This window comes from Castanea sativa, chromosome 3 (genome assembly GCF_040712315.1).
Source record: "Castanea sativa cultivar Marrone di Chiusa Pesio chromosome 3, ASM4071231v1".
Classification (NCBI taxonomy): domain Eukaryota; kingdom Viridiplantae; phylum Streptophyta; class Magnoliopsida; order Fagales; family Fagaceae; genus Castanea; species Castanea sativa.
The window spans coordinates 29,103,309-29,116,017 of record NC_134015.1 but is presented as its reverse complement, the minus strand read 5'-3'; the positions used below and the strand labels follow the sequence as shown (position 1 = coordinate 29,116,017).

The window sequence follows — 12,709 nt, the reverse complement described above, 5'->3', positions numbered from 1 at the left end:
ACCTTAACACAGCTTGAGATAAAAATGTAAATGTATGCAACACCTTCCCATAATCCATAATATACAGACCTTACAAAAATTTATATCACAACGAATTGTAGTTTCAAGCATTACTAATGCTGCATTAGTGTCCTATATGATTTACAGAAATTGTGGCACCTGAAGAGTAAAAATGAAAAAGAAAGAGTAATTAAATAGTAACGGCTGGACCAATGAGCATGAAAATTTTCCACATTGCATGGTATCCATAATGTTGTTGACCTTTCATCTCTCAGCAAAGTAGTTGAAGTGACCAGCAGGCATCACCACTCCACCATTGAAATAGCACAAGAACTTAAAATTGGAAACGATGATCTATAGTTCAGGTTTTTTTTTCCTCATCCGATGACATTCATATCAGTGATGCTTCATACCAACCCTCCAAATATCAAACTGTTTTATTAATTGCGAGCGTGAAGTATATGAGAATTAAAGTGCCCATACTAGACCTGAAGCCACCAAATCATACGCCTCTAAATCAGTACATAATGTGAGATAATTTACTAATTAATGTGAGTTTTATATGTAATTTAACGAAACAAAAAACTTGAAATTTAAGCATTTTATAGATGAAATAATTTTTTTATTTATGGAAAGATGAAATAGTTATTGATCTTTAATCGAATTGATATTTGCAAGCATTTTTTATAGAAAGTTTCAACTTAGAGCGTCCATACCTGATGATAGCTCTTTATTATCAAATCAAGTCACTAATCGATTTTTTGTGTAGGCAGAGATTAAACCCCAGATATCTTATCCAATTGGCTCAATTGGTAAAATCTCTAATGGTTGAATAAGAAATCTTGGATTCAATCCCCGTTTATACCAAAAACTGATTGGTTTCTTGATTTGATGATAGAACTATCATCAGAAGCGGACGCCATAGATTGAAACTCTCTAAAAAAAAATGATATTTGCAAGCATAAATGGTATAAAGAGACAATGCAATACAATAGTGGGTTTGTAAAAAACTCATCCAATATATAGACAGGGACGGAGCTAGGACTTGGAATTAAGGGGAATGGTTTTGCTGCTACATGTTGTGGTTCCACCCTCTGAATTTGCTGTTTAGCCGCAAATAGTTCTTTTTTTAGTGTCTTTGATGTGTATTGTTGGGTAACGGCAAAATTAGTTTGTTTAAAACTTTTTAAAGGGCTGAGTTATTTGTTTTGAGTAAAATTAGTTGATTGGGCTTAATTTTTTTTATATAATTATTTTTGCTATTGGTAATTTTTATTGCTGGGTTAATTTTTTTAGGTTTGTATATTTTGTTTTAAATTTTAGATCTATAAATTTTTTATAGTCTTTAAAAGGAATAAAATGCTAGAGTTACAAACGTTTTTATAAATTGCAGATGTGGTTAGTGGTTATTATTATGTATAAAAGTGATGTAAGTGGCAGACCCAAATGCGAACTAATAAGAATTTGCAATTTCCACGGTTTGTAAAAATATTGTAGAAAAATTTGTGACTATAGTGTTACTCTCAAAAGAATTAGTGATATTGTTAAGGGGGGACAGAGTGTAATTTTAAAGAACAAAGTTGCTAAAATTACTACCTACATATATACTAATAATTAAAAATAAAAAAAAAAACATTTTAGGGGGTCATTGCCCCCTTGTCCAAAAGTGGCTCCGATATTGTATATAAAAAGCTCTCAAGTGGTGTAATATTGAGAAAAGCTGGAGAAAATGGGCATTTGCCCCTTTCGCCAAAAAATTTCAGCAAAATGTCTCATATCTGAAACTAATTAGGAAAATTATCCTGTTTCGAAACTTGATTTTCTAAAAATTGAGTTTTAATTTAAAACTCAATTTTTGGACAATCTAGTTATAGCAAACTGAAAAAAATTAAAATTTTCTATTTTTTTTGGAACTCGAGTACCATGTAAAGTACTCGAGTTCCCTAAACTCGAGTACCATGTGAAGTACTTGAGTTCATGGAACTTGAGTTCCTTGAAAAAATTCAAGTGGAACTCAAGTTCCAAAAAGAATTTTTTTTTCTAAGTCCACGTTAGCTATAACTCGATGTTCCAAAAATCGAGTTTTACATTTGGAACTCGATTTTTGGAAAATCGAGTTTCAAAACAAGGGCATTTCCCTAATTAATATCAGACGTGGGGTATTTTGTTGGATTTTTTTAAAAAAAAAAGGGCAAAAGCCCATTTTAGTTGAGAAAAGCTACCCAGATAGAAGTTTAACCTAATCCTATGAAAAAATACGAATCTATAATGGTAAAATGTTTACAATAGATTAATTTTTTGAACAAATTGAGGGTAAAGAAAATGGTGATGTTTTTATGTTAGTAAAAATATAAATTTAAACTTTTCTTTCATATTTGTTGGAATAAAGATTAATTTGACACACATGCAAGGCTTGTAATGAAAATTTTGTGAAAGAGAGATATTTTAATACAATAGTGAATTTGTAAAAAGTCATCCAAAAAATCTTTATATTGAGAAAATTTATGCTATGTGTAAATTGAATCTAATCCTGTGAAAAATTACCATGGTCAAAATTTTGCAATAGATAAATTTTTTGAACAAAGTGAGGATGAAGATAATGGTGATGTTCTATGGTTAGTTAAAATATAAATTAAAATTTTTCTTTATATTTGTTGCAATAAAGATTGACATGACACATAGAAGAGCTTGTGGTGAAGATTTTGAGTTTGTTTCGTTGGCTAATAATATGGAATGAAAAGTTGTAGCAATAAGTATTATAAGAGTTCAAAATATTTGATGATATTATGAAAATTATGGATAATATAAGAAATGTATCCAAACTTGGGAAAACAAAATTCAGATTCCTGTAGGCCGACTGAATTTTTTGGTTATGGATGGAAAAGGTAGAGTTATGAATGCAAGTAAAATTGTTTTAGCAGTAGTACTACTTCTAGTGAATGGTTTAGCAAAATAAATAAATAAATGGAGAGAAAACTTTCAAAGATTTGCACAATACAATTAAAAGGTGAAAGAAAGAAATGAGCATTGGCTAAATCACTAGATTAGACTAGAATAGAATTTCTATCCTATATTAAAAATAAAAATAAAAACTTATGATCATTAAGCCATGCTCGATTGAAAAGTTCAATTAAGGATGCTTTTATTTTTATATATAATATATATAAAAGATAGAATTTCTATTATAGTCTAATCTAAGTGTATATATGTGTGAAGTTCCCTCCTGGGGACTTGAACCCCGGCTCTTGCCCTCCACACCCCACAAGCATTTATACTTGTGGAGTAACCACCGCACCAAGGGTGCACGGTGGTCAATTAAGGATGCTTGAAAATTGCATATCTCTTGCTCAAGGATGCTTGAAGCCAATTGATTGCATCACTTATTGAGGATATAATTAATGGAGCTATCCTACCATTAAAGGGGTTGAAAAAGATGAAAAATTCTTAAGCATTCCTAGAGTATGGAGAAATTGTGCTCATTCTTCTCACATTCGTGGTGGACCCTACTATGAATTTGATGAATGGATCTTACTATGAATATAAGAGGAGGGAATACCATTCTTCATACTTTGAGAGTACTTACGCTCTGTTTGTTTCAACAATGATGTTTTCTAAAAAATGAGTCATTTTCCAAGAAGTATTTTCTATAAATCTATCTCATTTTCCAATGTTTGGTAGTAACTTTAAATGAGTTGAAAAACAAACTCCTAACTTCCCTTATTTAGTTTACTGTGAGACAAAGTTATTTTCCAAAAAAATTTAATAGAAAACAATCTCTAAAAATAAGCCATACTTTTTATGTTGACCAAAAATAGTTTTCCTTTGACTCATTTTTTTTTTATGCTACCAAACACTGAAAAATAAGGAAAACTATCTTTACACAAGGTTTTTCATCAAAACAAACGGAACGTTAAGAATTACTCGTAAAAGACAACTTTATGAGCTAGAGATTGAAATTTGTCAAGTCCGATTAATGAGGTGGTAAGTCTAGAAATTCCTTTTATTGGTTTCAAATACTACATTGACCGGAAGAGTAGCAATGAGAAGTAATTATTCATACAGAAAAGTGGTAATCCTGTACAATCAGGATGTTATAGCTAGAGTGGTGTAATGAAGCTTATGTTATATGTGCGAAAGTTGACATAAAAGTTTTGTGTAATGTGTTAAGTCTGAGAGCACCTTTTAAGTGTATTAGAAATTTAGGTTAGTTTATGTTTTTTTTTTTGAGAAACGGTTAGTTTATGTTTGAGAGATAATTATTTTTTAGTTTGATTCCATCAATTTTGCTAATATTCTATTTTATAGACATTCCCAAGAATGTAGGTATAGAATTGGTTGTTACACTTTGACTTTGTGCCGTGTGCTGCTAGCTATTGTATAGTTTGTGTGTGTTTGTTTTACAACAATCAATGTACAATTTTTTAATTAAAAAATTACTATAATTTAGGAAGAGTATCAAATTTTTTTTTTTTTTTTTAAATCCTTTAGTTTTATGCCAAATTAAACCTCATACTTTTAAATGTATCACTTTACAGTTTACACCCCTTACATTTATTATTGTGGCTAACAAAAACCCCACTTATGGTCTCAAATGTTTCATAATTTCCTAATGTTTGACACAACGTTGAAAGTGTGGGGTTTGAATTGACATATTGAGCATATGGAATTTAATTTGTCACAAGGATAAAATTATAGGGGTTTTTTTATTTTTTATTTTTTTTTTGGATTTTCCCTTAAATTTTATAGTGTCGTAAGTTACAAATTTAACTTTATGATTTAAGGGATTTCAATTTAAACCCTATAATTTCCATATCTTACAAATTAAAACATAAACTTTTAAATTCATTTCAATTCAAATTATCTCTGTTGTCTCTGACACTGACTACGCAAAACAGATTTTAAAGTTGATGGTCTAATTTGTACTAACTTTATAATGAGTTTTATTTTTTTGTATTTTAATAAACAACTATAGTCCCATAAAAAAATAAAAAAATAAAAAACTATAGGGTTTAAGTTATAACTTATGAAATTAAAAAGGTTTGGGGTGGTTTGGTAACGTTGTTTATATTTTTTAAAAATACGTGTAGGTAAAAAAGTTTGTGAAAATACATATAATGTTATTTAAGAACTGAAAATATTTGTTTAAACACATATACCAAATGGGCCCTTAGTTTAGTTTTTTTTGTTTTTGTTTTTACAGATTGTAAGGTTTACTTTTGAACTCATTATAGGTTTTAAAACGTAATTTCTCCCCCAAAAGTATCCATTAAAATTACGGCTGTCCTTTAGATAATCCAAAATCATATCAACATCCCACCCATGGCCGAAATTTGTATATGTTTCTTGGAAGATAGTTAGAAAGTCGTATTCACTCACATGTCAAGACAACAAAAGTAACCGTAAGGACAAAAGATTTCTCATAAAGGGCCACGACTTACACTGTTGCGAAGATGAGTAGAATCTTCCTGGGGTTGATGGACATAAAGCGGTTCAACTTCTTATTCCTTCCATCTGGTGCATCTATGAGATTAGGGCCACTGACAGTAGGGGTAGGAATTAGAGCTTTGTTGGCCATCAATGGCTGCTTCAAAGGCTCAAATTGAGAGTTCACTGTAACGAAGACAATAGAGAACAAGATTAAGGTACAACTTCTAATTTATTCTTATTTCATGTGTTTTAGATTGCTTATAGGGATGACAATTTTATCTCACTTCTTCCCGCGCAGGCTTTTCCCACCCCACACAAGTAATGGCGAGGGGATGGCGCGAGATTTTAGCCCCACCACAGGTTAGTGCGGGAATGGTTTTAGACATTTTAGCCCCTCCTCACCCCATCCCTCTTTAATAAGGGCTATAATTTTAAATTTTGCATACCCTAAACTTCTATTATTTAAACAAAAAAAATCAATATTTTCTTATTCAAATGCATGGATATCAAGATTTTTATTTTTGTTGTGATATTGTCTTATTAAACACTAATTGATAATATTATTAAATTCTTACTAAAAATTAGTTTGATTTGATAGGATAAATTTAGTTATAATTTTAAGTATATTTATATCAATGAAATATGTTTTATTAAAAAAAATTTGTAATTGTTGTTGGGTAAATTAATATGTAGTAGAATTTTATGAGACTAGGCCTCAAGGGGCGGGAATAGAGCAATGCAGTTTCCCCCATCATATGAGGCGAAAAAATGAGAAAAGACAAAACCATGTGAGGCGGTGGCAAAAATCTCATTCTTTAGCCTCACCTCTTCCCATTACCATCCCTAATTGCTCCTAACAATATAATGTGCCCATTATTATTGTTGATTGAGGCATTCACATAGATATTCATGTGACTCATCTAATAAAGAGTAGTGAGCTTCAGTTAACTCAACTAATAAAATTTTTTTGTTGTCAAATAAAAAACTTTGAGCTCAAATCTCACCTATGCAAAAAAAATCAATTAGTGTTTTGGCCAAATGAGAACGAGTAATCATTATAAAGCGTGGGTATATAAAAAAAAAAAAAGTAATCATTATAAAGCGGATGTTATATAGGTTGAAATTATGTCGTATCTCAAAAAATAATAATAATAATAAGAAAACAAAGAGCATGTGAAACATTCCTCTAGGAAAAACAAATTACACCCTTTGGACCATTTTCTTTTATATCTTAAATAATTTAAAGAAAATTAAATATAGACTAATTGAAGAAAATAACACAATGATGATAGTACAAGAGTGCTAAACTTTATTCAAGACGTATTATGCCGACCATTATTGGTTTATAACTTTTGTAAGTCACATGGCATTTATGTGACACACCTCTATTAATTATTGTTAATAGCATATGGATAAATAAATTATAATAAAAAAGGATTGTAATTAAACCAATCTTTTGTTTGGTTAAATAATTTAACCAATCCTAAAGCTCAAGGTATGTGATTAAAACAATAGAAAACTTAAAGTTATAATAATTAGAAAAGGGTTAAAAACCTAAAGTTCGAGGATTGCCAACATAAATGACTGAAAAAGTATTAACTGCTAGTTAAAAGGCTTATGTATACCTTTTACTTGGAATTTCTTGGATGATTCATCTATATCTTCTTCCTCATTGTTAGTCCATCTGTCTGCTCGATGAGACCATTTCCGAGAGAGTGCCCGCTACAGAGATTGTGAGAGAGCAGTTGTTGAATTATAGTTCATGCAAGTTGAGTAGTGAAGATAATGTAGGGGATTTGCTACTCACAGTCACTTTTGGGCTCCCCGAACCTCTATCTGAGGATTGTGCAAGACTCTCAATATCCAACATAACCGTTACGGTTTTATCTGTGGCTGTAATGTCAGTCTGCAGAGTTAATCAAATATATGTACGTATTAGATGGTAAAAATAAATTGTCAATAAGAACTAGTTATCTTATACTCATACTGTCATGATTTATTCTGTTCAACGATCAGTAGGTTACAAGTTCTCTTTCTAAATCTCTATCTATATCTGTGGGGAGTAAAAGGACCCAAATGGGCATATGGGCCTTTGGACTGTAGCATGGAGGGCCGACCTGCCCCAGAATTGAACTCTACGAATTGGCCAATACGCCGAAGGTCCAAGGGTGCAGCCGAGGACGACCTTCTCCTCGGACAAGCCCAAGAGAATTCAAAGCTTCATTATGAAGGTCAAAGCACAACTCTAGAAAGACTAATGGTTAAAGGGGGAAACTCTGAACCTTCTCGATACACCAGTGTTAAGGAAAATATCTAGAGCAAAGGCTGCCACCTCCGCATTAAAGGCTCTGCACCTACCTCCCTGGCCGCATTAATGGGGAAGTGACCCCTGAACAGTAGGGTAGAAACTTCTAGTCAGGGTCCCAAAAGGCATCTAAAAAATGGGTATTTAAGGGGGAGGAAGGCAAAAGAATGAGGGGGATCGCTCTTGCTCTCTCTCGCTTACTCTCTCTCTCTAAAGAAAAAGAAAAGAAATTAAGGATTGTAACCTGTAAGAAAGAAAGAGAAATAATACAGAATTGGTCCTCGGCTTACATCCGAGGAGGCCTATTTGCAATTAACAATTGTTATTCACAAGTGTTTGTAACTCTCAGGCTGTTGTCAAGTTCTCAGTACCTTTAACCTAGATTTCAAGCCCACACTCTACAAATTTTATTGTTTAAGGCTCATTGGGCCTGAGCCCATAATCTTCTTTGGGTCCAGGTGCAATTGTGCACTTACAATATCTTAATAGAATAGCATACCTAGACGCTATCAATCTATCATCACAATTCAAACTTCGAGTGAATCTAAAAATTTTGCAACAAGGCAGGTAACCTTATGGTTTTCAGGAAAAACCATCTTTTTGTGTCCTATAGAATTGAGGTGCGCACACACTCGCGTGTACACATATGGGTTGAGTTCAAATTACATCCAGTATAATTTTAATATTTTTTAATTGAATGTGAATTTTGAAAAACTGACCGTTAGATTACATTATATTCATATATTCTTTATCCTTGCAAATTTTCAAGTTGATCAAAGATTAATAGTTATGACATCAATCAATTATTTAAATTCAAATTATTGTAGTTTAAAATAATGCAAAAAAAAAAAATTATAGATCAAATAGTAAATAACAACTAATTGACAAGAAAATAAGTATAAATGTTAAGAACATATAGAACATGTAATTCAATAATGAGATTTTCAAATTATGAATTCTATAAAAAGTAATTTGATGGTGTAATATTGCTTACCTGAACCATGGAAATTCAATGAAAATAAAATTGAACAAACAATGTTCTTACTAGGACTTCGCTAGATTATTATTGAAAGATTTCTAGTTCAAGTTGTCTAGCTTCCAGTCAAGACTAAACGGTGGCCATAGATGACATTTCATGATAATATTTTTATTTTTTTTACAACTTCATATGATAATCATATGGATTTAGTATTTTGCATTGATTAGTGTTACAGGTACCACAAATTTTACTATATTGAACTTACAAATTGATGAATCACCAATCATAAAAATATAATTCAAATATTCATATATTATAATTCAAATATTCATATATGAGGTAGTTGAAGGGTAGAAATCATATTTATTGATGTTATGTTATGTATTACAATTTGGAGTGCCTTTAGGACTGTTCAAGGACCAAACTCGGCCAGCCAGGCACTTTGAAATAAAAACTGCATGGTCCGGACCAAGAGCCGAAGCATGAGATGACCCAGCCTCAGGCCCATCCTAGAGAAAGCTCCCAAGGCCCAAAAACAGCCTACCCCATAAACGAATGGTTATCGCACAAACTAGTGCTAAACATTGTTATTGATTCCGTTCCGTTCCGGCCGGAACGGCCGAAATTTTTCGTTCCGGTATGCAAACCGGTACCGAGATACTTAACGTTCCACCTCGGGCCAAATTTCGGGCCATTCCGGTCCATTCCGGCCATTCCGGCCAATTCCGGCCGAGATGTGAATTCCGGCCGGTACGTGATTTGGCCTATGGAAAAAAAAAAAAAAAAAAATTTATTATTTGATGGCTAATATTATGTTATAAATTTTGTTGGCTTATTAGTTATTAATTATTATGGGCTTATGTAATGAGTAATGATTTGTATTATTTGAAATTTAGTTATTTATTTATTAGAATTGACAATTTTATGTTTTACAAGAATATATATAATTTAATTTTTAGGAACCCGAAACACCTTAAAACGGTACGCCGAAATCGGCCGGTACCGAAATATTCCATTCCACTAGACAAACCGAAACGGGGTCCGAAACGGTATTAATAACAATGGTGCTAAAACAAAAGCTTTGATTCGTTCATGTCAAGCTGGGCCAAATTTCACCGATCCAAACCCTAGATGAGCAATCCTACGAATTACAACAAATTTCACACCCCACACCATGGCCAGCCCTAAAAATATATCTTTTTTATTTAAAATAATCACACTTTTTTTTAAAAGATACAATAGAATTTTAATATCTAGGATCTGTTTCATAATAATTGTTTTTTATCATTAGGACAAAATACAAATCGGTTTTTTAAACACTAGCATAAATACTTGTATTATAGAAAAGTACTAGTCAATCAAGTAAAAATTCACTCACCAATTTATACAAAGCTTTGTAAAAATACATAATTGTTGTAGTAACTGTTTGAATTTACATTGACACTATTTATTGTGCATAAATTTTTTTTTGTATGTATCTTGAGGATGAAGGAAAAGAATGAATGGTAATTGTTGTGTGAAAAAAAAAGAGAGACAATTTAAAAACTCAAGAAAAATTAATATTTTAATAAAACGTAGTATAAAATAGATAATTTGATATGAAGTATTTTGAAAAGTATATAAAATAAAGTGTATATATATATATATGTATATTCTTATATTAAAATAGATAAAAAAAATTACACCAACTGATATACAAATGCTCTTAGTATAAATGAGATTTGAACCAATATATTTTATTGGACCACAAACTTAAGCAGTTAAGCCAAGTAGGATACACAAATAATCTTAAATTAAACAAGTAAAACTCTGTATTGAATCCCACTTCGTAGCCAATGATACAACAAAATGGGATTGTATAATTAGGCCTCGCCCCCTAACTAATAACATGAGAAAGGACAGACAAACCAAGGGCATTAGTGGCTTTCGCACGAATGTGAAAAATAATTTAGAATTGAACACTGCACCAGCCTTTCAGGATGTTGTTGTCCAAACAAATACTGATACTAGTTAATTTAAACATTTATAAATTTTTGAGATGCCAAACAAAAAGAGCAAGTTGCCAAAAGAGATATAATAGTTACTCCTATAATTATAGACAAAACAAATGTATGATTAGAAGAGAAATCCAGTTTGCATGTGCATATATACAATTAATCGTACGTCAATACTTCTTAATCTTAAATTACCAATGAAAAGCGTGCACCTAACCTAGCTAATTCTTGGACCACTTGTTCCCATGTGAAGTGAGAAACCCGAGGCCACAGAATGGCCAAAATAATTACTCTAATTATCATAATAATTTACTAACATATATAATAAAGGATATATATATATATATATATATATATATATATATATATATATATATATAAAGATATATTATGAACAACCATGTTAATTCAACAGAATTAGCCCCAGATTTTTATAGGGACACTGGATTAGTGACAACCAGACGCGTTTTCTTCTATCATGCATTGAGTTACCATAAAAGTCCTTTCCCAACCAAAAACAAAAAGAGTTACTATGAAAGTCAATATAGCAAACCAACAAAAAAAAAAATCTCTTAATGAGTCTAGACGTCATTGCCTAGGCTTCTAATTTCTAATCTAAAAGCCTAGGCATATTTAATAAATATGCTCTCCTTGGGACAAGCCGTCTATAATGTCACAAGTCTTGCTTCTTCTTTTTTCTTTTTTTTTTTTTCGGTATTTGGTAATCCTCTTTTCTTTAAAAATTAAATTTTTTTTAAAAAAATCCATCAAATGGCACAAATCACAAAGAAAACACATAAAAAAATAAAAAAGAAGATGGAATTCGCAATATATTGGTTATGACGTGTCACTCACAGGCGATCACGATGACACACCATATTATACTCATTTTTCCCTGGACATTTGCCAACCCAATTCCTCCTACCCCCATTTCTTCTCCAAGTACTTCTGTTTTGTGAATGTTTTGGATTTGGAGTAGAGGACGATAACATTACCAATATTATAATGTCTTTTTTATCATGATCTTCAAGGCCTAATTAATTTAGCATGCCCAGATGAAATGGTATATTAATTCCCAGTTGATATTCATGTAACATATATTTATAAATCTTGAAAATTTTAATTTGGCACAACTAAAGTCAATAAAAAGCAAATTTATAAAGACTGTCAATATTAGGGGGAAAAAAAATCTAGAGCATTAAAAGGAATTAGAATAATACATTTAAACAAATGCTTCTCTTTTAGTAACAATACCTTAATTTGGAGCTAAGTTTCAGACAATGAAGCAAAAGATTAATAAAAAAGAAAGAATTTCACAATGGAAAAATTCATCAAAATAATTTGAAAAAAAATCTCTGAGAGACTGTCATCATGATGTTAAAGAAATACAGAACATGCAAATTTTGAAGAACTCTCTACTTAATTACACGCACAAAACTGGTCAAATAATAACTATATATATATATGCATAGCAATCATATCAAATGAAAGAAGAAAATATATATATATATATATATATATATCTATATATATATAGAGTGAGAGAGAGAGAGAGAGAGAGAGAGAAGTGTGGCAATGAATACATTACCTGCATAATCGTCTCCTCCTCCATATCAAGGAAATTAAAGAAGAAGATTCAATATATGTCGTCCTCGTCCCTTTAAACCTAGATATAATATGTGATAGTGGTAGAAAAGAAGTATGCTCTGTCAGTCAAACAAGAAGTGAAATCTCTTTAGGCTGAGCAGGTGAGTGAGAAAGAAAGAGATATGTATTTTCCTCCTTCCAGCCCTTTTAAATATATATATAGACAAGTTGCATTTTTATTTGGACAACTTAGGTTTAAGGAGGTTTGGCTTATCATATTAAAAAGCAAAATTCAAAAAAAAAAAAAAAAAAACATACCATTTGTAATAAACTATTAAACTCATAGGGTTGCATCGTGTTCCAAACCATAAAGAAGGCAGAATTTTTTTTTATTTTTTTTTATTCAATAATGTTTTT

General features: G+C 31.2%; 1 protein-coding gene across 1 annotated transcript; it reads right to left on the bottom strand.

Moving 5' to 3' along the window:
* Positions 1-360: 360 nt before the first annotated feature.
* LOC142627616 (uncharacterized) lies at positions 361-12,424 on the bottom strand. The gene is made up of 5 exons (XM_075801489.1): positions 12,294-12,424; positions 7,235-7,333; positions 7,053-7,149; positions 5,439-5,610; positions 361-488 (listed from the first exon to the last, which is right to left on the bottom strand). The coding sequence occupies exons 1-5, from the start codon at positions 12,315-12,317 to the stop codon at positions 428-430; spliced, it is 453 nt and encodes a 150-aa protein (XP_075657604.1). The 5' UTR covers positions 12,318-12,424; the 3' UTR covers positions 361-427.
* Between the last annotated feature and the right edge of the window lie 285 nt (positions 12,425-12,709).

Bases quoted from the DNA above. Each gene is read 5' to 3' on its own strand.
- LOC142627616 (XM_075801489.1), bottom strand. From the start codon at position 12,317: ATGGAGGAGGAGACGATTATGCAG. The intron at 7,150-7,234 runs GTGAGTAGCAAA...CAATCTCTGTAG, and splicing joins CGGGGAGCCCAAAAGTGACT to CGGGCACTCTCTCGGAAATG. The intron at 5,611-7,052 runs GTATACATAAGC...TCTTCGTTACAG, and splicing joins CAAGAAATTCCAAGTAAAAG to TGAACTCTCAATTTGAGCCT.